Source organism: Heptranchias perlo, chromosome 13 (genome assembly GCF_035084215.1).
Source record: "Heptranchias perlo isolate sHepPer1 chromosome 13, sHepPer1.hap1, whole genome shotgun sequence".
Lineage (NCBI taxonomy): Eukaryota > Metazoa > Chordata > Chondrichthyes > Hexanchiformes > Hexanchidae > Heptranchias > Heptranchias perlo.
This window is the reverse complement of record NC_090337.1, coordinates 7,831,017-7,856,956: the sequence shown is the minus strand read 5'-3', so window position 1 is coordinate 7,856,956 and position 25,940 is coordinate 7,831,017. Positions and strand designations below refer to the sequence as shown.

General features: G+C 43.3%; 1 protein-coding gene across 1 annotated transcript in view; it reads right to left on the bottom strand.

Annotated features, from left to right (window-relative positions):
• sec62 (SEC62 homolog, preprotein translocation factor) overlaps positions 1-25,940 on the bottom strand; it is a 39,259-nt gene that overhangs the window by 8,526 nt on the left and 4,793 nt on the right. The window contains exons 2-5 of the mRNA XM_067994898.1: positions 7,687-7,795; positions 6,631-6,736; positions 4,618-4,825; positions 1,410-1,505 (exon numbers count right to left, since the gene is read on the bottom strand). Of these exons, the coding sequence (XP_067850999.1) occupies positions 1,410-1,505; positions 4,618-4,825; positions 6,631-6,736; positions 7,687-7,795 (519 nt within the window). The remainder of the gene's footprint in view (positions 1-1,409; positions 1,506-4,617; positions 4,826-6,630; positions 6,737-7,686; positions 7,796-25,940) is intronic.

Below are 25,940 nucleotides of genomic sequence, written 5' to 3'. Positions count from 1 at the left end.
GGGACATAAAATTGATTGGCCGCAAATTATACATCCAATTTTCATCTCCATTGGTTACAACGGACGGTCAATCCAATCCTGGTGGTTTTATTTTCCCGCTGAAGTTGAAAGCCATCACCCCTCCCCCCCAACACCTAGTGTTTTGTTCAGCTGGGGTTAAAGGGGATTAAAAGGTATCACAGCTTGTTTTTTTAAAATAAAGGATCAGACGGAACTGTACCACGTGATGTGAGCTACACAGATCGGGACGTTCTTGAGGTGTGGCCGACATTTGTTGTCCATCCTTAGTTGTCCTGAGGACATTAAGAGTCAAACACATAATGTGGGTGGGACTGGAGACTGCAGGTTCCCTTCTCTCAAGGATATTAGTGAACCAGCTGGGTTCATAACAATCCGGCAGTTTTCATGTGTTTTTTTGACAGACCACAAGTGGCTAGATTGATTGAGCTCAATTTCACAGTTGAATTTGAATCTACCGCCTCTGGGGTTCTAATCCAGTACCATAATCACTACACTGGGTGTCAGCTGTGGCTTAGTTGGTAGCACTCTCGCCTCTGAGTCAGAAGCTTGTGGATTCAAGTCCCACTCCATTTGAGCATATAATCCAGGCTGACACACTCAGTGCACCACCGAGAGAGTGCTGCAGTATCAGAGGTGCCGTCTTTAGGATGAGACGTAAAAGCTCCCATTGCAATACTTCGAAGAGGAGCAGGGGAGTTCTCCCAGGTGTCCTGGTAAATATTTATCCCTCAACCAACATCATTGAAAACAGATTATGCTGGTCATTATTTCATTTGTGGGACCTTGCTGTGCTCAAAGTGGCTGCAGCGTTTCCTACATTACAACAGTGACTGCACTTCAAAAGTACTTCATCGGCTGTAAAGCGCTTTGGGACGTCCTGAGGTTGTGAAAGCCGCTGTATAAATGCAAGTCGTTTTCTTCTTTTACTGTACCATACTCCGTTCCTGACCAGTATCCCTTGACCCCTGCTAGAAAGAGCGGAGACGTGGACAGGCTCACGATTGCTGTGGGCGAGATACTGGAGGATTGCTGGCGTCTGTGGTTCTCTAGTACAGGTCACATTTCCAGACCAGAAAAGGTGGCAGGCTAAATAGCACACATTTTCTTAAATTGCAAGGTAGAAAGAGGGGGAGGGGAGTGTTTCGGAGAAAGGTCTTTAGGTGGTGTTGTTGGAGCGTGGAATGATTTACCACAGGGACTGGTTGAGGCAGAGATCACTGCATCTTTTAAGGGAGAGGTGGGTAAACATTTGAAAAAGCAGATACAGCTATGGGGAGAGCGCAGGGCAGTGCAGTTAGTTTTAGATTGCAGTAGCAAAAAGCTGACACAGATGGGATGGGCCGAATGGCCGCCTTCCATGCCTCTGTGGTTCGATGGATGATCTTTACCTCATTCCCGTCAAGGAAAAGCTGGTCGTTGTGTGGTTCCAATTTAAATTTTCTTTTCGTCTCTTTCTTTTTCTTTGGTGTTCCTGGAGTTTCATCCTAACAAAACAATCAAATAATAAGTTAACGACGGAGAAGGTGTTGACTGAGGGCATCCTGCTGCTTTGGTATTCAGAGGCCTACATAAGTACGCAGTTTGCACTTCCATAGGATTTACAGCACAGAAACAGGCCATTCAGCCCAACTGCTCTATGCCGGTGTTAATGCTCCACATGAGCCTCCCCCCACTCTATTTATCTAACCTTCTATTCCATTCTCCCTCATGTACTTATCTAACTTCCCCTTAAAATGCATCCATGCTAAATGCCTCAACCACTCCATGTGGCAGCAAATTCCACAGTCTCACCATTCGCTGAATGGCCGACTGGCCTCCTTCCATGCTGTAACCATTCTATGATTCTATTAGTGACTATCTTATATTTATGGCCCCTAGTTTTGGACACAAATGGAAACATCCTCTCTACGCCTACCCTATCTAGAAAAGAGAAGGCTGAGGCGCGACCTAAAAGTTATAAAGGGAGACACAGCTGCAAGTTTACTGGTGGCTACCAATCCCTCATTATCTTGTTTTATGCTTTCAAGATGCTGGCCAGAGACAGCCATTTTGTGTAGAATCCCCTCCCCCCACATCAGGCGGTGGGCAGCAGTTCCCCCTGATTATCACTGAAAAGGGTACATCAGATAACATGTCTGTTGCCAGGCTGATTAGCAGCTTGAAGGCAGGAAACACAGGGATAGGGAGGACTCAGAATCTGGGAGGTGTTGACATATTCTCCCTCAGGCGCTACCCCCCTTTCGAGTTAGAAATCGAGCGCAAACCAAAAAAAAAATCAATACTTGATGGGAGACAATTTACCTACTTAGTTAAAATTGATTCAATTTTTTCTAATTGCAAGTGGATAAACAAAGTTTGCAGCTCTTGTCTCATCAAAAAGGAATAAGAACCCGATGAAGGAAAACCAATTATCAACATTGTTGAAAATCCAATTTAAGTTACCGAGGTGGCAAATTAGCGCTCAAGATCATGAAGCATACACGAGATAATGGTTCAGACTGTGGCCATTTGCAAAACAATCTCAAAGCTCGAGAGGAAACTTGTTACCTAAGGGTTTGTGAAAGGTTAAGGGTGGGGGGTATGTACTCTAAGTGTTCAAAATCATGAAAGGCTTAAAAAGCAAAAGATTACTTCAACAAGCTGATGACTGAAAAGGCATATATTCCGCACTTAAAAGCAGGCAGTTCGAAGAAACGTTTTCACGCAGAGTGCTATTAGGATACGGAGTATATCACCACATGGTGGTACTGAGGTGGAGTCAATTGTGACATTTTAGTGGGAGTTAGGTAAACATCTGAAGGAAAACAAGCAGCAGGGAAATGGGATTAGAGTAGGCAGCTCTGATGCGGAGCTAGCACCAGCACAGACACGATGGGCCGAACAGCCTCTCTCTTTGCTGAAAGTTCTATGATTCTACGAAAATTAAAATGAGTTAATTTATTGGTGTGAAACATCGAGTGAAATGCTCAAGCATTCGCTAAATTCCAGTGCCATCAGCTAAATGAAAGGCATTTAAAACTCATGCAGGACATGAAAAGAACAGATTACAGCGTAACAACGTCACAGGTTAACTTCAGATGAGCCATTAGGCCCATTTTATTTCATCCATCCGGAATGATCTTAAAGCCTGCTGAACTTAAACTGTTTCCCAAATGATTCCAGGATTTTGGCCTCCACTACTCTATCTGGAAGTCTTTCCATGTGTTGATCACTCTTAATGCGAAGAAAATTTCCTGCCAATTATGGCCTCTTACGCATCCCCAATTTCCTTCGCTCCGCCTTCAGCTGTCTAGGCCAAGCTCTGGAATTCCCACCTTAAACCTCTCCGCCTCTCTCCTTTGAAACGCTCCTTAAAATCTACCTCTGTGACCTTCGGCCACCTGTATTAATATCTTCTGATGCGGTTCGGTGCCAAATTTTGTTTGATAAATCTGCTGTGAAGCTTTACTACGTTAAATGCGCTATATAAATACAAGTTGTTGTTGTCTTTCCTTTGACATTAGGGATCAGTCTTGTGGCTCTTTTCTGTGTTGCATCCAGTGTTTGAATGTTTCTCTCGTGTATTGGTGACGAGAGCTCCGTACAGGTTGATCACAACTTCCTCTGACACATTTGGCTAGTTCAACGTTTGTTGATTGCTGCTTTGCATTGGTTGGACATTTAAGCATCAAGTCTACTAAGACTCCTAGGTGTCTCAACTTGCTAGGCTGACACTTCAGTGCAGAACTGAGGGAGTGCTGCACTGTCAGAGGTGCCGTCTTTTGGACGAGACGTCAAACCGAGGCCTCATCTGCCCTCTCAGGCGGACGATAAAGAACCCACAGCACTATTCGAAGAAGAGCAGAGGAGCTCTCCCTGGTGTCATGGCCAACATTTACCCCTCAACCAAGATATAAAACAGATTATCTGGTCATTATCACATTGCTGTTTGTGGGAGCTTGCTGTGCGCAAATTGGTTGCTGTGTTTCCTACATTACAACGGAGATTGCATTGGCTGTAAAGCGCTTTGGGATGTCCTGAGGTCGTGAAAAGGCGCTATATAAATGCAAGCCTTTCTTTTCTTAGCTATTTCCACAATATATGCTGCCCATTAATTTCTACGTACATTACTTTACATTTGTTTGCATTAAATTTCATTTGCTATTGCTTAGCCCACACATATGTATTTTGCCCAGCTCATTTTGTAATTTCGGAGTTAGCTTCCACTGCTCTTCCTAGTTTAGCATCTGCAAATTTGAGTTTCTGAATCCACGCCATTGATGTGAATTAAAAAGTCGTGGTCCCTGGAGCACCTCATTCAGTACTTTCCCCCCCCCCCAATCCCAACATAGCTCCTCTAACAAGCACCTGTTGTTTTCTATCCTTCAGCCAATTTCTTATCCATTCCCAAGATTTACCCCGAATCCTCACGGCTTTGACCTTAACTAATAGGGTTAGGTGAAATAGGGTGGGAGGAGACTCGTGTGGAGCATAATCACCAGCACAGACCAGTTGGGCCAAATGGCCTGTTTCTGTGCTGTAAATTCTATCTAATGGTCTTTTGTGTGGTCACTGTCAAACACATGGCTTATTTCACTCGGGAAAAAGGCCTCTTACCTTTTTCTCTTTCTTGCTTTCTTCTTTTTCACTGTCTTTTTTCTTCTCCTTCTTACTCTTTTCGTCCTTCGTGATTTCCTTCTTGCTCTTCTTTTCCTCTTCTTTGCTGCTGTCACTTTTCCCTTTTTCTTTCTCCTTTTTGATTTCCTTTTCAGGCTTCTTTTTCATTACTTTCAATGCTCGGTGAAAGAACTGCTTTTTAAGGAGCCTGTCGACATTACAGGAGAAAAAGATCTATTTTTGTTCAATGCATAAACGTCATTTTTTTTTTTAACGTTCTCTCCTTTTATTCCCCTTTTCCCTGCTGCTGATTCTTGTTCGGGGGAAGCTTGCAGAGGTGTCAGCTACCCCATGGTATGTCAACTTAGTGGCCAATATTGATGTGTGGGCCTAGGCAGTGCTACTCAATTATGGACAGGCAGTACAGCTGATCACCATTCTGTTCTTAACTGGCTCACAAAGAATGAAGGAAAGACTTGCACTTATATAGCGCCTTTCATGACCTCAGGACGTCCCAAAGCGCTTTAAAGCCAAAGTAGTACTTTTGAAGTATAGTCACTGTTGTAATGTAGGAAACACGGCACAAAGGTCCCATAAACAGCAATGAGATAACAACCAGATAATCTGTTTTAGTGATGTTGGTTGAGGGATAAATATTGGCCAGGCCACTGGGAAGAACTCCCCTGCTCTTCTTCAAAATAGTGCCGTGGGATCTTTTACGTCCACCTAAGAGGCCAGAGCACTCTCGGCTCCAAGTCAGAGGTTGAGGGTTCAAGTCCCACTCCAGGGATTTGAGCACATATCCAGGCTGACACTCCCAGTGCAGTACTGAGAGAGTGCTGCACTGTCAGAGGTACCGACAATCCAAGGCCCCATCTACCCTGTCAGGTGGCCCTGTCTACCCTGTTTGTTTGGACGTAAAAGATTCCATGGTGCTATTCAAAGGAGAACTGGGGAGTTCTTCCCGGTGTCCTGGCCAATATTTATCCCTCAACCAACATCACTAAAATATATTATCTGGGCATTTATCTCATTGCTGTTTGTGGGACCTTGCTGTGTGCAAATCGGTTGCCCTGTTTCCAGACTGACAATGAGCAGACTTGAAAAGTACTTCTTTGGCTGTAAAGCCCTTTGGGACATCCTGAGGTCGTGAAAAGTGCAATATAAATGCAAGTCCTTTCTTTCTTTACTAAATCTCCATCAGAAAATCCTTTCAGGAGAAATCCTGTTTCTGCTTCTGTGGCTACTTCTTTCGAACTTAAAAATCCTGTAGTTTTGTCACCCACTGTTACAGATCGGTTTATATATCTGTATTTAATGCACAAGAGTTCTATCCATCTATTGGATGAGACGCTAAACTGATTTTCTTAAATTTCCAACCAAACATGGGAAAGTTAAAATGCTAACAATCAAATGTTTCCAGGCTGCAGACTCATCTCAATTGTAGCATTGATTGGAATGATGCCAATCGGTCAGGTGAACATCTGACTCCGTGCTTAAGAGTATTCAAACTACTGAGGTAGATCTCCGGTTTGATCATAAGATATGTTTACTCTCTCCCTAGTGACTCAAGTCAGAGAGATTAAGCGTGTGTTTAGGCCTGTCCAAGTGTGCACAGAGGTATTGCTGCAGTTTAATTAGTTAAACCCATAAAACTTACCAGCAGCGCACTGGAAAGCTTCCTGCTACATGTGCAGCCAGGATCATCCTACCCATTAGGGCACTGACTTGCAGAGTTATCTGGAGCTGAGGGGGAAGATTCCTATCTCACCCTCTCAGGTGGAAACCCTCCAGATTCTAGTAATAAGCCAAACTCGCTAGAGAAGTGTGAACCTGACTGGTTTAGGTATCAGGCTACTGCCACTGAGTTGATTTGGTTCCAATCTTCAATCACCAGGCACGACATCAAGGAGCTACCATGACCCCAATGAGACACTACTTATCTCCCGAGTCCAGGAAGCCAGAGGCAAACAGCAGAGTTTGCAAATGCAGCAATAAGAAAATTCCACACACCTGTTGCAGTATTCGACTACCGATTCCCTGGTTGTAAACACTGCCTCCTCTCCTTTCTTTGCTTTGGCCCATTTTGAATCCAGCAAGCAGTCCACTGCTTTGGAAGCTGAAAGATAAAAGCATTAAAGGTGCTCACTCAAGAGGAACACTACAATCTAACGTGTAACAAGTCTAGGTGGATTTATTTTAGGCAGCTCTTGTTGGGGAATTCTTCACTCTGACATATTATGCTCAGGTAGGATGCCATTACTACACAGGGAGATACTTTTTTTAAAAATGCAGGAATGATGGATTATGCACATTGTAATAACTTTTATGAGGAACCTAACAAAGTTGGTTCAGGCCAAATGCTCACCATGGCAACAGGTTCAAATTCCAAGGGGCACAAATTGAAAATTAGGAAGTCAGGAGCAAGAAAGTTCTTCAAATAGTTCTATTTTATGCAAAGGGTAGCAATCTTGTGGAATAAGTCATGTGAAGTAATGGGTTCAAGAGACAAATGGATATGTTTGCAGAGACAGGGTGGGGGGGGTGGAAATTGAGGGATATGGTGAAAATGCAGAAAGGTAGAGTTCACATTAATCAGAATGTACAGACTTGTCAGATCGAATGGCTGTATAGTATTTATTCCATGTGCCAGAATACCTCGACATACAATTGTCCTAGCTTTCAAGACCAAGATCGATAGATTTTGTTGGGTATGGGCATCAAGAGTATGGAGCTAAAGCAGGTAAATGGAGTTGAGGCACAGATCAGCCATGATCTAACTGAATGGCAGAGCAGGCCGAGGGCCTGAATGGCCTACTCCTATTCCTATGTCCACGCCCATGATTCAATTACTTCAGGAGTTATCCTCAACATCAGAATCTGTTCTGCATTTAATGGGCCCCAATTAAGTAACTTCGCCAAGAGATTCTGGATGATGTATACATACACGCATGCACACGCTTTTATATATACACACATGCACATGTACATGCTTTTATATACACACACACATGAGCATTCATTTTGCAGCTACACAAACTGTTCTTATTTCTTGCACTCTGATCTTACCAATGAAATAATCAACTCTGTGGCCCATCATGGTGGTGGACTTGGTTGGGCAATTGAAGCGCAAATACTTGGCCACCGCTTTTTCCTCTTTGGTTGGTTCTCCAACCTCCTTGAAAAAAAGACAATTGCATGCAATGAGCAAATTCAAGTATTACATAGTATTTACAGCACAGAAACGGGCCATTCGGTTCAACTCTGTCTATGCCAGTGTTTATGCTTCACACGAGCCTCCTCCCACCCTACTTCATCTAACCCATCAACATATCCTTCTATTCCTTTCTCCCTCATGTACTTATCAATGAGGCTTTTGACTTGGGACTGCCCCTGCCAAGCACTGCTCGTTAGCAGGGACAGATTTAAAATTAAAATGGATCTTAATCAACATGCACACTGAATAACAATATGGAACTCAATGGAGGACCTGAGTGGCCCAAGGTCAGTGCAGCATGCTCAGTTTGCACCTTTGCTGAAATGGACAGTCCTGCTTGGCTCTACAGAGGAGTCCTTTAACTGAAGTTATGGGCACACATGAAATAGGTACTTAGCATTTCAAGAATTTACACTTTAACATTGCTTCTCATCGTGTCAATCATGTAAAACTACAAATATTCCCCGAAAATAAATGACCATTGATTTTATTATAAATTGAACAATGCAGCACCAAGCTAATATATTTAGTCAGTGATCAGCTCTTTTTATGGTAGGCGACAAGCCTTAGTTCGCTGGTGGCAGCTGTGCCCTTGAGTTTGAAGGCTGTGGGTTCAATCGCCACATCAGGACTTCAGCACACAACCTAGGCTGACACTCCTAGTGCAGTACCGAGGGAATGCTGCACTGTCGGAGGTGTCGCCTTTCGGATAAGACGTTAAATTGGGGCCCTGTCTGTCCTCTCAGATGGACGTAAAAGATCCCATGGCACGATTTCGAAGAAGAGCAGGGGAGTTCTCCCAGTGTCCTGGCCGACATTTATTCCTCAACCAACACCATCAAAAACAGATCAACTGGAAACTGTCTCATTGCTGTTTGTGGGACTTTGCTGTGAGAAAATTGACTGTCGTGTTTGCCTCCAAAACAACTGCGACTCCATTTCAAAAGTACTTCACTGGCTGTGAAGTGCTTTGGGATGTCCTGTGAGGAAGTGAAAGGAGCTATATATATGCAAATTGTTTCTTCTTTCTTGCCACCTATTTTTACATTTGAATTCTGCTGCCGATCTCTAGAAAGCCATGGAGAAAGCAATTCTGATGGCAGGTTCAGAGATCCATGAAAGCATTAGAGATGGGGCAATAAATGCTGGCCTCGCCAGCGACGCCCACATCCCATGAACGAATAAAAAAAAATTATGTCTCCACTGCTGGCCAAATAAGGCAAACTGGGCAATTTAGCACCAAGTAGTAACATCAAATGTGGAGACCCAGGCATCAGCAATCGACGACACCACTGTAATATAAAACCACCCTAAAGTAACAACATTCAAATGTGCTCATTCTCCTCCTCTTCCACCTCCTTGGTGCACCCCCACCCTAAAGAAAGCCTTTCAGTGTTTAGTCAGCTAATGAATGGTCAAAGAGACCAAAAAAGTCACAATGGAAACGGGACAAAGAGTTCACGGTTTATTTACCAGGGAGACTAACAAGGTGGGCAGGACATTAGAAGAGGAGGTCGAAAAAGGTATTAAAACGTTTAAAATAGAAAGGGGGGAGATAATTGATAAACTAATCAAACTAAGGGAGGATGAGACCTCTGGTCCGGATGGATTGCATCCACAAATATTAAAAGTTTGGGAAGAGATAGCAGAGGCACTATTACACATATATAATAATTCACTAGAAAAGGGAATAGAGGACTGATGGACAGCTAATGTTATTCCTATATTTTAAAAAGGAAATAGAACAAGTCCAGGGAACTGTAGACCAGTTAGCTTATTGTCGATGGTAGGAAAGATAATAGAATCTTTACTCAAAGGTGTAATAGAAAGTCATCTAGAGAACGAAAATATAATAAAGAAGTCAGCACGCATTTCAGATGGGAAAGTCATGCTTGACCAACCTTACTGAATTCTTTGAAGAAGTAACAGAAAGAGTAGACAAGGGTAATGCAGTAGATGTAATATATTTGGATTTTCAAAAAGCCTTCGATAAGGTACCGCATTGTAGACTCATAGCTAAGGTACGAGCATGTGGAGTAAGGGGACAGATAGCAGAATGGATAGCAAGTTAGCGACAAAACAAAAGAGAGCAGGAGTTAAGGGTAGCTACTTAGGCTGGCAAAAGGTGGGAAGTGGTGTACCCCAGGGATCGGTGCTGGGACCATTGTTGTTCCCAATTTACATTAACGATTTGGATTTGGGAAACAGAAGTACAATTTCAAAATGTGCGGACGACACCAAAGAAGAATGCGTCAAAATGCAAGAGGACATTAATAAACTTGCAGAATGGGTGAGTAATTGGCAATTTAATTTCAATATGGATAAGTGTGAGGTGGTGCATTTTGATATGAAGAATAAGGAGGCCACAGACTCCTGAATAATAAGAGTCTAAACGGCTTAGAGGAGCAAAGGGATCTAGGGGTACAGATACACAAGTCACCAAAAGTAGCGACAGAGGTTAATAAGGCCATAAAAAGGCAAATCAAGCACTAGGGTTCATTTCTTGAGGGACAGAATTGAAAAGCAAAGAAGTTATGTTCAACTTGTACAGAACCTTGGTTAGACCACACTTGGAGTATTGTGCACAGTTCTGGACTCCATATTATAGAAAGGATGTGGAGGCACTGTCGAAGGTGCAAATAAGATTCACAAGGATTATACCAGAACTGAGAGGATATCCTGATCAGGAAAGGCTGAATAGGCTGGGGCTCGTTTCGGTAGAAAAGAGAAGGCTGAGGGGTTACCTGATAGAGGTCTTTAAGATAATGAAAGGGTTTGATAGGGTAGACGTAAAGAAAATATTTCCACTTGTGGGGGAGTCCAAAACTAGAGGTCACAAATATAAAATAGTCACTAATAAATCCATTAGGGAATTCAGGAGAAACTTCTTTACCCAGAGAGTGGTAAGAATGTGGAACGCGTTACCACAAGAAATAGTTGAGGCAAATAGCATAGTTGCATTTAAGGGGAAGTTAGATAAGCACGAGGGAGAAAGGAATAGAAAGGTATCCTGATAGAGTTAGGTGAAGTAGAGAGGGAGGAGGCTCGCGTGGAGCATAATCGCCGGCATAGACCAATTGGGCCGAATGGTAAGTTTCCATGGTAGCGAGTTCCACATTCCAACCACTCTCTGGGTAAAGAAGTTTCTCCTGAAAGTCTCAATGGATTCCTTAGTGACTATCTTATATTTATGGATCTTAGTTTTGGACTCACCTATAAGTGGAAACATCTTCTCTATGTCTACCCTACCATAGAATTCTAGATTCTTACAGCACAGAAGGAAGCCATTCGGCCCATCGTGCCTGTGTCGGCTCTTTGAACGAGCTGTCCAATTTAGTCCCACACCCCAGCTTTTTCCTCTATAACCCTGCAAATTAGGCCTCAAGTACATGTCCAATTGCCTTTTGAAAGTTCCTATGGAATCTGCTTCCAACACCCTTTCAGGTAGTGCGTTCCAGATCGTTAACAACCCTCAGTGAAAAAAATTCTCCTTATTTCCCCTCTAGTTCTTTTCTCAATTATTTTAAATCTATGATCTCTGGTTACTGACCCACTTGCCAGAGGAAACAGTTTCTCTCTACTTGCTACATCAAAAGCCCTCATAATTTTGAATACCTCTATCAGGTCTCCCCTTAACCTTTTCTGCTCCGAGAACAATCCCAGCTTCTCCAATCTCTCCACGTAACTGAAGTTCCACATCCCTGGTATCATCCAGGTAAACGTCCTCTGTACCCTCTCCAAGGCCTTGGCATGTTTCCTAAAGTGTGATGCCCAGAATTGTACACAATACTCCAGCTGAGACCTAACCAGTGATTTGTAAAGATTTAGCATGACGTCCTTGTTTTTGTATTCAATGCCCCAATTTATAAAGCCAAGTATCCCATTTCTTAACTGTCTTATAAACTTGCCCTGCCACCTTCAAAGATTTGTGAATATGCACCCGCAGGTCCCCCTGCTCTTGCACCCCATCCAAAATAGTACCATTAAATCCCTTTGTAATTTTAAAGACAAATTAAGTTTGCAAACAGATTATATATTGTGCTCATAATTCTATAAAAGCATACTATTTCTGTTACTCTCTGAAATGGCTTTTTTTTCCAAATCTTAGAAATTTCCCAACTTCTTCATGGGAAAAAAATTATTTTTCAATTAATTTTTTTAAAACACTGAGTACAGTACCCAAAAGCCCACCTTTTCATGAAAATCCCAGAGGTAAAAATTATTAGGTTGCAGATACAAAAATGTGTATCTGAAGCTGGTCATTCCTTCAGTTGTTCTGATATGATACCGGTTTAAGGAGCCATGTCTCCTCATCAAATCTGTATCTAACTGAGTGGCAGTAATACCCTTAATTCGTGTAGATAGGCTGGGGTTGCTGGCTGACATGTCTAATGAGATCCCTGTAGGCTGCTAAAAACTGATCTCCACGTACACTAACCTCTACAACGCATCACCATTAATATCAGGCTCAAAATGACTGCCAGCTAACGTGCCATTTATAGGCACAGGAAGTTTCTGCATGGTTCTGGCAGATCACCAGATACCTTGAGAGCGATAATGCAGGCAAAGCACTGGTAGCCAGTAAGCTCTAACTCCACTTCACTCAAAATCACTTCATTCAAATGATCTGATAGTTCAATTTTTTTTAAGCATTGAATTCCTATTTTTATATCACATAATTCAAATTACTGGACAATTCCATTTTTTTTATTGCAACATATGACTTTGAACAAGTACACTGCACATGTGGGAGAAGTACCCCTCAATGAAAAACATTCCCCCACCCCCCCCAACATAATTAACGACCCATGAACAAAATTGTATTCCCAGAAATCGCACATTCCAAAATCGTTTAGCAGCTGAACTGCAGGCGTTCTATTCTTTCCCATTAAAGCAGGGACTTCAGGCCTGCAATGCACATGATCTACTTTGAAAGCAACTTTCTTCAGCTGCAAGAATAACCCAGACCTACGAAGGCACTGCCAGACTCCAGCATTAATGGCAAGTCCTGCTCAGTTAAAATTGAGGCTCTGCCCTCCAGTATTCCTTTAATTAGAGCTCACCTATGCTTCACGTGTTACCCGTTAATGAGACAGCTGATGGAGCTCCAGAACAAATCATGACTTTTTTTCCTACAAGCTCTCAATAGTTCCAACACACACTGGTGAGCTCAGACGGGTCACGCCCTCACCACGAAACTGCTTCAAAGCCATATCTCTCTGCATTTAAGGCAATCATCAGATCAGGCTTTGTGAAGCCATGTCTTATCGATTTTAGCCAACACTTCCTCATTCAAAGGCTATTCTGAGAATCACACTTAAAATACCCAAAATCTTTCATTTCATTTTTTTAAAACACATAAATGTTATGTGTTGGCTTGTGGTTTAACTTTGTATTTTTTAATAATTAAATTCGACAATTTGACTGCCACCCTACTCCAAAAAATTATCTCCAACACACCTAGCTTCTTCGAAAAGATTTACGGATAAGATCTGGTTCAGTTCAACTTGCCGAAGATCACCAAAAGTTCATGTTGAAACTGGTTGCTTTGCAGTTCATAGCAATCGTGCTGGGGTTTCGGACAAGCTCAGAAAGGGGTGAAACATTCATGGATCAGGGCTCTGCCGCAAATATTTGTCCTCCCACTGCCAGGTCGCTGCTAGAGAGCCCGTACCCGGCCCCAGGCATTTTGGAGTGCAAGTGTTTTCTTTGTACACTGCAGCTAGCTGTGTGAACAAATCTATTTGTATTGTCTCCCACCCTTGGATCATAAATGAAGACAGAGTTGGTTTACTTAACCAACCAGTTGCATAAACCAACAACCTATCCCAAACAACAGTAGTTTACGGAAAAAATAAAGTTGATCCCGAGCAACACTTAATTTTTATTTAATGGCCTAGTGTATGAAAGGATGAAGAAAATGTTTATGCTTTTCAGCTGGAGCCCAAAATTCACATGTACCTTCCAATTTGCAAACAACTTGCATTTATATCGCGCCTTTTATGTAGTAAAACGTCCCAAGGCGCTTCACAGGAGCGTTATCAAACAGAATTTGAAACCGAGCCACATAAGGGGACATTAGGACAGGTGATTAAAAGCTTGGTCAAAGTGGCAGATTTTAAGGAGCGCCTTAAAGGAGGAGAGAAAGGTGGGGCAGCAGAGTGGTTCAGGGAAGGAATTCCAGAGCTTAAAGCCTAGGCAGCTGAAGGCACGGCTGCCAATGGTGGAGCGATTAAAATCGGGGACGTGCAATAGGCAAGAAAGTGCAGAGATCTTGGACGGTTGTAGGGCTGGAGGAGGTTACAAACTGTGGTTTGGTCAGCTCTCTGACCAAACAACAAATAAACTCCGTTTAGTTAACATATACAATTGTGACCGTAAAAATAAACAACTGCAGTTTACCGACAGAATAAGACATTGCGTATTATATGGTACAACAGTCCTAATCCTTATAAAACAGCATGACTTACTACCGGCAATGGGTAGATTTGCTAGTGTATCTCTATTGTAAAAGATGTACATATGCACGCACTACAAACGTCTGTCACAGTCTAATGCAAATTTTTGCAACACACTTGAGAAAAAAGTATACGGCTGCATACAGTGACACCACAAGTCCCAGCCAGAATGGAGGTGACTGGTAATTGACCCGTCAGTATGCCTGGAGACTGCACTGCTGTAAGTAATTGGGATTGATTTTACGCACATAATTTGTATTATGTAACTATTCTCTGCTCACTGCATTTTGCTGGCGAAATAATCCTGCTACACTCGGGAGACTCTGCTGTAGTTTCGGTCACGAGTTCGGACACTCTCAAGTCCCGCCCCCAACTCATTAGCTGACACAGTGGTCAGTATTCACTCCGAAAGTATATACAGGAATAAAGGTAGGAATTTGGAATGTACAAAATCTCCAGCTTCAGAAAATACTGCAACCACAATGTCTGAAACCTCTTAACTGACCTGTGTAGGGGCTCAGTGTTTAATCAATTAGACTTTGTAAAAGGACACCGTTTACACTTGAGCAACAGAATATATGGGTGTTCTACTTGGTATAATGCTCCTGTCTTTATAAAACAGCTGATCATTTGACTTGCTGTGAGCAGCACCGTGGGGGAAACTGCTAAAGAATGAGATTCTCATCGAGTGTTGAGATTTTCCGGAGTTCACTGCAGTTTGAACACAATGACATCAGGTTCCAACAAATGAACATTTTTAAAAAACTGTCACCAACTGATAACCCTTATCGTTAATACATTATGGAATTGGCATTCATAGAATTTCCAGCACAGAAACAGGCCATTCAGACCAACTGGTCAGTGCCTGTGTTTATGCTCCACACGAGCCTCCTCCCTTCCTACTTCATCTAACCATATCAGCATACCCATCTATTCCTCTCCCCTTTATTAATTTATCTAGTTTCCCCTTAAAGTCATCTATGCTATCTGCCTCAACCACTCCATGTGGTAGCGAGTTCCACATTCTAGCCACTCTCTGGGTAAAGAAGTTCCTGCTGAATTCTTTATTGGATTTATTAACGACCATCTTATATTTACGACCTCTAGTTTTGGACTCCCTCACGAGTGGAAACATATTCTCTAAGTCTACCCTATCAAACCCCTTCATAATTTTAAAGGCCTCCATTAGGTCACCCCTCATTCTTCACTTTGCTAGAGAAAAGAACCTCAAGCATATTCAGGCTTTCCTGATCAGTATAACCTCTCAGTTCTGGTATAATCCTTGTAAAGTCAAGAGTGAGATGGAATACTCTCCACTTGCCTGGATGAGTGCAGCTCCAACAACACTCAAGAAGCTCGACACCATCCAGGATAAAGCAGCCCGCTTGATTGGCACCCCATCCACCACCCTAAACATTCACTCCCTTCACCACCGGCGCACTGTGGCTGCAGTGTGTACCATCCACAGGATGCACTGCAGCAACTCGCCAAGGCTTCTTCGACAGCACCTCCCAAACCCGCGACCTCTACCACCTAGAAGGACAAGAACAGCAGGCACATGGGAACAACACCTGCACGTTCCCCTCCAAGTCACTCACCATCTCGACTTGGAAATATATCGCCGTTCCTTCATCGTCGCTGGGTCAAAATCCTGGAACTCCCTTCCTAACAGCACTGTGGGAGAACCGTCACCACACGGACTGCAGCGGTTCAAGAAGGCGGCTCACCACCACTTTCTCAAGGGCAATTAGGGATGGGCAATAAATGCTGGCCTCACCAGCGATGCCCACATCCCGTGAACGAATATAAAAAAAAAATCTTTTTTGCACCTTCATATCCTTTTTATAATATGGAGACCAGAATTGTACACAGTGTGTACTAAGTGTGGTCTAACCTAGGTTCTATACAAGTTTAACATCCCTGCTTTTCAATTCTATTCCTCTAGAAATAAACTCCAATGCTTCGTTAGCATTTTTTATGACCTTGATAACTTGCGTTGCTACTTTTAATTTGTGTATCTGTACCCCTAGATCCCTTTGCTCCTCTACCCCACTTAGATTCTTATTTTCCAAGCAGTATGTGACCTCCTTATTCCTCTTACCAAAATGCACCACCTCACACTTATCTACACTGAAATTAATTTGCCAATTACACGCCCATTCTGCAAGTTTATTAATATTTTCTTGTACTTTGTCGCAGCCTTCCTCAGCATTAACTACATCCCCCAATTTGGTGTCATCCGCAAATTTTGAAATTGTACTTCCAATTCCCAAGTCCAAATAGTTTATGTAAATAGTGAACAACAAGGGCTCCAGCACCAATCCCTGTGGAACACCACTTCCCACCGTCCGCCAGTCTAAGCAAATACCTTTAACCCCTACTCTCTGTTTTGTAGGCAACTTGCTATCCATTCTGCTACCTGTCCCCTGACTCCACATGTTCTGACCTCAGTCATGAGTCTACTACGCGGTACCTTATCAAAGTCCTTTTGAAAATCCAGGTATATTACATCTACTGCATTACCCTTATCTACTCTTCCTGTTACTTCTTCAAAGAATTCAATAAGGTTGGTCAAGCATGACCTCCCCTTCTGAAATCCATATTGACTATTCTCTGTTTTATATTTTCGGTTTCTATTACATCTTTGAGTAAAGATTCCGTTATCTTTCCTACCACCGATGTTAAGCTAATTGGTCTATAGTTCCCTGGACTTGTTATATCTCCCTTCTAAAATATAGGATTAACATTAGCTGTCCTCCAGTCCTCTGGCACTATACCGTTTTCTAATGAATATTTATAAATATAATAGCACCGTGCTATCCCTTCCCTAGCTTCTTTTAGTATGTGTGGATGTAATCGGGTTTTATCCTAAGTTTAACTAGTTTATCAATTAGCGTGATCGATCACTTCTTATCCTTTATCTGATTCTATATGGAATCTGTTTCCATCCTAATATTAGTTATATCCCTTTTTCTACTGCCATTATATTATCTCTAATTAATACAGCTACCCCACCCCCCCCACTTCCTTCCCTATCCTTTCTAAATATGTTATACCCTACAATGTTTTAACTGCCGGTCCGGTTTCATTACAGATCATTGTTTAGATGGGACTAGTGATTAATGTAGGCACTGTAAAGTCTCAGAGAATTTCAGCTCCTGAATATTTTAACTGGTAGACTCTCCGCATTGCAAAAAGGAAGGAGCCTAAGGCTACTTCATAACCAGGACAGTAATGAATTGGACTATTCCTCTTTACTTCAGTCATGTTGCTAATGATGTGAATAATTAAAATTGGGGGAAATAAATTACTTCCCTAGTGACAAAATTATATCCCTAACTTTTTTTTTATAAAGGTATTTAATTTTGAAAAAAAAGAGTAGTATTTGCATTCTCTCCCTGTTCAAGGCCAAGTTAATTTTTTTTTACTTTGTTTACATACCTTTTGAACAAGTCTGCAGTTTTGGGTTTTTAACTATGGCACTATTGTCTATCCTTTGGGAAATTAGCCTCAAACTTTGTGATCAAGTCACACGTGACTGTCCGTGCTGCTAAAACTTTAGCTAATGTCAGCCATGGCTCAAGTGGGTAGTACTGTCGCTTCTGAGTTAGAAGGTTGCGGGTTCAAGCCCCGCTCTAGAGACTTGAGCACGTAATCTAGGGCGACACCCCAGTGCAGTACTGAGGGAGTGTTGCACTATCGGAGGTGCTGTCTTTCGAATGAGGCATTAAACAGAGGCCCTTTCTGCCCTCTCTGGTGGATGTAAAAGATCCCGTGGCACTAAGTCAAAGAGCAGGGGAGTTCTCCCAAGTGACTTGGCCATTATTTATCCCTCAATCAACATCACTAAAAAAGAGATTCTCTGGTCATTATTTCATTGCTGTTTGTGGGAGCTTGCTGTGTGTAAATCGGCTGCTGTGTTTTCTATATTACAACAATGACTACACTTCAAAAAATACTTAATTGGCTGTAAAGCGCTTTGGGACACCCTGAGGTTGATGAAAGGTGCTATAGAAATGCAAGTTTTTCTTAATGTTAATTGAGAAACCTAGGTGAGAGACTAAGGCCTGTAGTACACAATACTATGAAGTGTAAATAGAGGAAAGATGGTAAGGTACATCAAGAGGTAGGGATGCCTAGCTTGGGTTCTAAAAGCCTGTAGATTGTAATAAAAAGACAGAGGCAAGGAGTTCCGGAGTGATTGAGCTCCAAGTAAAGAATGAATCAGAATTGAAGACTGCAGATATCAGTGTGGTGAGGAAGCAGGGACAAAAGATTGACTTGCATTTAAGGGCCAAAGGCGGGTATATGGAGTTAGATCACAGATCAGCCATGATCTTATCAAATGGCGGAGCAGGCACGAGGGGGCTGAATGGCCTACTCCTGTTCCTATGTTCCTACCATGCCTTTGACATCCTCAGGACATTCCAAAGCACTTCACACTAAATACTTTTCAATTGTAGTCAATGTTGTTTTGTAGCTAAATGCAACAATCAATTTGCGCACAGCAAGATCCCATGAACAGCAAAGGACATCAATAACCAGTTAGTCTGGTGCTATTGGCTGGGATAAATATTGGCCATGCTCTTCTTTGAATAGTGCTACAGAACCTATTGGCGCCCATCAGAACAGGCAGAGGGGGACCTCAGTTTAACATCTCAACCGAAAGATGGCACCTCTGACAGTGCAGCACTCCCTCACTGAAGTGTCAGTCTATGTTATGTGCTCAAATGGACAGTGGGGCTTGAATCCATGTCTTTCTGACCTAGGGGCGAGAGTTATCACCGAGCCAAGTTGACATTAGGAGGAGTGTGTGACATGTTCGGAGGTTGGGAAAAACAAGAGATGAAAGAAAGAAATAAGTGTTTTTGAAGTGTAGTCACTGTTGTAATGTAGGAAATGCGCCTCCAATTTGCGCACAGCAAGATCCCACAAACAGCAATGAGATAATGACCAGATAATCTGTTTTAGTGGTTGAAGGATAAATATCAGCCAGGACACTGAGGAGAACTCCCCATCTCTTCTTCGAATAGTGGCCGTGGGATCTTTTATGTCCACCTGAGGGGGCAGACAGGGCCTCAGTTTAACATCTCATCTGAAAGACGGCATCTCCGACAGTGCAGCACTCCCTCAGTACTGGCACTGGGAGTGTCAGCCTGGATTATGAGATGAAAGTTCAGAGGAGGAATGACCATAGTGGTATTGGTAAAACGGAGAGACTAGAAAGTTGTGACAAAGAGAAGAAAGTGAAGTAATAACTGCAGCAATAAATTTACACACTGCAGGTAAAATAAAATAAAGATGAACATGCACATTTCTAGGGCCACATTCAAACAGTTAATGGATTGCATTTAGGATTATAACTGAAAAATGATTCAAAGGAACTATTGTTGGTCCACATTGTAAGTAGCATGGTGGGGAGTGCATTAGATTACAAAAAGCAGTTCACCGTGGAGTGGATGTGAAATGGCAGGATGATGGCAACAACAACTTGCATTTATATAGCGCCTTTCACGACCTCAGGACGTCCCAAAGTGTTTTACAGCCAAGGAAGTACTTTCGAACTGTTGTTATTGTGGGAAACAAGGAGGCATCCATTGGCAAATGTAACACGTCAACAAATGTTCAGAAACAAAGGGTTTGGAGGTATTACGTACCGAAGCCGTCAAGTTCGCAAAACGCTGTCGGCACAGCCCAGCGTTTCAACCCTGGTTACAGGGATAGGTGCATGTCAAGGGGCTCCTGGCAGCAAGAGACTGTAGTTTAAAAAAAATTGGCAACAGGGTCTTCAAGTTAGCAGCCAGCTGTTGGGAGTGCTGTCTGAGAGGTACATCATACGAGGCACAGGCTACACTCCGAAAAGCATTCCAATGTCAACTGAAACAAAAAACTGATTTGTCTCGCTGTAGGAAACAAAGGATTCCGGAGTGCAGGGAACGTCCCAGAAGCCTTGACTCCTTCTTGGATCCTGTGCCTAGTATTAAGCCATGCAAACTGCCTCCCATGTAGTTCCTGGAAAAGTTTTTGTGCATGAGATGAGGAACTATGCACAAGAAGTGAAAGAATGCATTTGCAAAGTCTGTGGCCTCCCTCCCTCCCTCTCCAATTCCAGTTATTTCTGAGCAGTCAAGTTAATCTTTCACAAAGCAATCGACCAGAACTATTTATACTGGGACCCAGCACCAGACGGAACTGGGAAAACCCTCAGTTGTGACAGGCCGGTAAGTATTTTGGAAAATTTGTAGGCTACCGGATTTCTTTTTCTATGGGGAAAGATACAAAAAACAAAACTGACTGAACTTAGACTTGTCAACTTCTTTTGCAATATTATTGAACAAGAGTCCTGATGTACAGAGTACACCAAAAGGTCAAGTTGTTGATAAGCAAACAGGTGTTTACTGCAAAGTCAGAAGCAGGCAAGGACAAAAACTTGCTTACATCAGATCTACAAATCTTTACGCAACTTGCCTGAATGAGTCTAGAAGGGATTTTGCTGCCGTTTTTCTGCCAGCAGGGTTTCTTGGTCATAAAATTTACATGCACCAAAAAGCAATGTAGCAGGACCACCACAATCCCTCCACTTAGCCCACACTCAGACGCTGTTACAGTGCATTTAATCGAAAGAAAAAAACAGAATGCAGAGTGACCCTATTTACATTCCCCTTTTATCTCTGGCACACAGTGTAGATTTCAGCCCAGTCTAATAGGGCGAAAGTCTCTTCACGCTGCTTGCTGCAATTAATTACCGGGTGGTACCAAGGAGGCCTTCCAGCTGGCACTGGGCAAAATCAGCACCAGGTCCTGAGCGAGGCATCGCTAATCTCGAATGTACTTGACAGGCGTGTCATGGCTGCCAGAAGTGGATGAGCACTTCAGTACCCGAGTCGCTCTGAATAGACTGGAAGGAACTCGGTGTCGCCGTACACTTGGAAACAATGGGCAGTGCAGAGCTTCCAACACAACCGTGAATGCCGAAGAGACTTTGATGGTTGATTCAAGGGGCATGGAATGGTGAGGAGTTGGAAGGTGTGGAACCACCTTGGTTCATGTATTTATCTCCTGCTGCTGTTGGCGGTGATCTCAACGGTGTAAGAAGACCGACCCAAGCAAATTTGACATTCTGTAGTGTCATGTTTTGTTTTAAGACAGCGGAGGCACAGGTTGTGATAGTCAGCAACAGTCAATGTCCTTCAGAACAGGGCACAAGGCCTACCCAGGCCCCACTTTAAAGAGATTTGTGCAAACAGGTATTCAAAATCGAATATTCGGGGGGAAAAAAAATCTCAGAAATGTGCATTAGCCAACCGAGAACAAACAAACTCAATCACCTCAGAAACATTTCTGCAAATGCAAAAGTGGAATGAGAAAACTGCCCGAGGAAAAAGAAACCGCTTGACCATCATGTGACCTCATACAAAGCTTCTTAAAGCCTGGATGACACTTTTTTTCTACCCCTCATCCTCTGCTGGGTCAATTGACATTTTCAAGCTTCAGCTATGAAGAGAGACTGGGAAGATTGGGTTTGTTTTCCTTGGAGCAGAGGAGGCTGAGGGGGGACATGATTGAGGTGTACAAAATTATGAGGGGCACAGATAGGATGGATACTAAGGAGCTTTTTCCCTTCGTTGAGGGTTCTATAACAAGGGGACATAGATTCAAGGTAAAAGGCGGGAGGTTTAGAGGGGATTTGAGAAAGAACTTTTTCACCCAGAGGGTGGTTGGAGTCTGGAACTCACTGTCTGAAAGGGTTGTGGAGGCAGGAACCCTCACAACATTCAAGAAGCATTTGGATGAGCACCTGAAATGCCATAGCATACAAGGCTACGGACCAAATGCTGGAATATGGGATTAGAGTAGACAGGGCTGATGGCCGGCGCGGACACGATGGGCCGAAGGGCCTCTATCCGTGCTGTATAACTCTGACTCTATGACTCTATTTTTGTTAGTTATGGAACATAGGAACAGGTGGAGGCCATTTAGCTCCTCGGGCTTGTTCAGCCATTCAATTAGATCATGGCTGATTTGTATCAACTCCATTTATCCGCCTTGGTTCCATAATTCTTAATACCCTTGCTTAACGAAAATCTATCAGGTTATCAAGCGATATGGAGCTAAGGTGGATAAATGGAGTTGAAGTGCAGATCAGCCGTGATCTAATTGAACGGCGGAGCAGGTCTTTGGGGATGAATGGCCTGTTCCTAATTACGGGGAGCAACAAAGGCTAGTCCAATGCTTCCTGTGTCCGATGTCCACGTACAGGCCTTTCCAGCGGGAGTTGGTGGATAACAATCAAGAGCTGGACCTCTGACTGATTTTTAAGTTTTGAGCATCTTAAAGGAGGAGAGAGAGAGAGGTGGAGAGACAGAGGGGTCTAGGGAAGGAATTCCAGAGCTTAGGACCCAGGCAGCTGGAGGCACGGCCGCCAATGGTGGAGCAATGAAAATTGGGGATGCACAAGAGGCCAGAATTGGAGGATTGCAGAAATCTTGATGGGTTGTAGGTTAGAGAGATAGGGAGGGGCGAAGCCATGGAGGGATTTGAACACAATAATGAGAATTCCATGATGTCGGCCTCCCAAGTGAATTATGCTCATCCTCGGGGAGGGAGGAGGAAGAGACGTAAATTTATTTTATACACGGGTGCAGATTATTCGATTCACGCTCATTGTTCAAGTTTAAAAACATTTTTAAAAGTCCTTTGGGGCCACCCCCAAATCCCTCAGTACCTTGGCCTGGTACAGCACCAGGACTTTGCATACGGAGATACAAAATTGATGGGCAGCAACAGACCAGCTTGTCCATCAAGCCTGCCCCAGACACCATGATGGCTCTTCCAGGAGATTACATGGCAGCTGGGGTGCGGGGATTGGGGGTGGGCGTGGGGAAGAAGGTGTCTAACCACGACGCTCCAGCCAATAACGCAAAACATACTCTGGAAACCAGTCCAGGAGATCACATGGATCCTATGTTATCTGTAAAAGTTTCGGTTATCTCCTTATGTGGCCTGGTGTCAAATTTTGTCTACGTTAAAGACGCTTATATAAACACAAGTTGCTGTTGTTGAAAAAAACATCACGCTTCCCAGTGAGATTTCACTTATTACACTCGGCAAGAAGAGATCTGATTGGAGCTACCTATCCCTCTGCTTGCGGGACGCTCTGTCTGCTACAGCCTGAACTTAAAACAGCGAGAATGAATCACCGCTAATCCGTTACAACATCAGGCACGGTGGTTTCATATCAGCCGAACGGACATCCGTTTGTTTTAACGAAGTGGGTTTAACCAGGAAGTTGAACGCAGTTACAATTCTGCATGTTATGAACTTTCTGAAGTTTATACAGGCCAATCATGACCAAAATCAAGTGCTCTATAAGGTTTAGCATTGGTACCAATACACAATAGACAAAGAGCTGCATTTAAGTCAGTACTGAGGGAGTGCTGCACTGTCGGAGGTGCCGTCTTTCAGATGAGGCGTTAAACTGAGGCCCCGTCTGCCCTCTCAGGTGGACATAAAAGATCCCACGGCACTATTTCAAAGACGAGCACGGAAGTTCTCCCCGGTGTCATGGCCAATATTTATCCCTCAACCAACATCACTGAAACAAATGATCTGGTCATTATCACCTTGCTGTTTGTGGGATCTTGCTGTACACAAACTGGCTGCCACGTTTCCTACATTACAACAGTGACTACACTTCAAAAAAAAAAGTACTTAATTGGCTCTAAAGCGCTCTGGGACGTCCTGAGGTCGCGAAAGGCTGTATAGAAATGCAAGCCTTCCTTTCTTTCAATACACTTAAAGCCAATATTATGTTACTTCATCTCAAATTGCTTCCATCACCAGTGACAATGTGCAGCCAATGATCTTCTAGCCTAGTGCTATACAGCTCAAAATGCTTTCTCCAAACACAAACCAAGCATGGAAGGACAAAACGGTATTGCTGGGTGTTTTCAATTGAAGAGGACAAGTGCGAAAATGTCATCACACGCACCATTACACTGAAATCCTAGTGACAACACCAGATTAGGAACACTGGCTACATGATCACCACACTGAAGGGAACATCAAATGCCCGCAGCTATGTAAAATGAGCAGTTACTTTGCTAGAATTCAGGTTGGTTTCCAAGCAGTTCCTGCAATTTCACAGGTGTAGAATGCTGGGTACAGGAAGGAGGCATGATTACATAGAATGTACAGCACAGAAACAGGCCATTCAGCCCAACTGCTCCACGCTGGTGTTTATGCTCCACACAAGCCACTCTACTAGCATACCTTTCTCACCCATGTGTTTATCTAGCTTCCCCTTAAACGCATCTCTGCTATTCGCCTCAACCACTGCATGTAGTAGTGTGTTCCACATTCTTACCACTCTCTGGGCAAAGAAGATTTTCCTGAATTCCCTACGCAGAGATATAACCGCACTGGCAGCAACTTGCAAACCTGGGGCCCTGTCGGTTGGTGGGACCAACGGACCACCTGACACATGGGAATTTCAAATGGCCACCGGGAGCGCAGGTTTCTCCCGAAATCTAGCCGAGGAATCGCTGGTGTGAGTGAGCAAGATGAACATCAACAGCCACTAAAACAGGGTTCTGCTAGGGAGAAATTACTGAACCCGAGGAGATAAAGTAACACAGGACAATAGCTGGGAGGAGTTACCGAAATCAGCAGCCGAGAGGGAGCTGGATATGTGTTTTTTTTTGGGACGTGGGTGACGCTGGCAAAGCCTCATTTACTGCTCAACCCCAGCAGCCTAACTCGCTAAGGCACTTCAGAAGGCAGTTAAGAGGCAAAAACATAGTGTGCAATGGAATGTGTAGGCCAGATTGGGTGGGGTGGCAGGTTTGGATTTTATAATAAGGCAACTTTCATGGTCATTTTTTTCTGGAGCCAGCCTGTCGATTACTTTACCATTACACTACAGTACTTACGTACCAAATCACTACACTATCATGTCCCAGACATCAACCACTATGCTACAGGACCCAAGTACCAAGCCACTACACTATCAAAACCCAGAGGATTAATGATTTGGGGGGGGGGGGGGCTCTATTCAACTGTATGCGTTAATCCACCTCATTGTCATGGCGATGCCCTCCAATTAGCGTCGGCACTCACTACTTATGCAAACGTATACAACACAAACCAGTGCAAAAGCTGAACATTTTTTCCTTGTAACAAATCGATTTTTCAAAGGGGCTCTTTTGATGACTAAGAACAAGTTTGGTCGATGAAAGGAATTTGGAAATGTGACCTCTGAATAACTTCTACTGGAAGGAAACTGCATGACATGACAAACCACTCGTTGACCAGGTATAGTGGGGTCACTGTCTCAAGGTGACTGTGGGTGCAACAATCCGTGCCCTCACATTAAAAACATCACGTGTACTTCAATTTGCTTCATCAATAAACGTTCACCAGAAACATCCTCACTGAATCTCGAGAGACTCTGTATTTCCCCCCACAGTATGACCTGCTCACACAAGCAGCTTCACTGCGAACATGTCACCCCTTTGAACAACGAGGAACGGGAGGCCATTCAGCTCCTCGAGCTACATAAATGCAAGTTATCATTTTTGAGATCAAAGTGAAGTGCTAAGCCTGCCCCAGGCTCAACCGTTTCACTGAAAGAACACGGAAGTCATCTC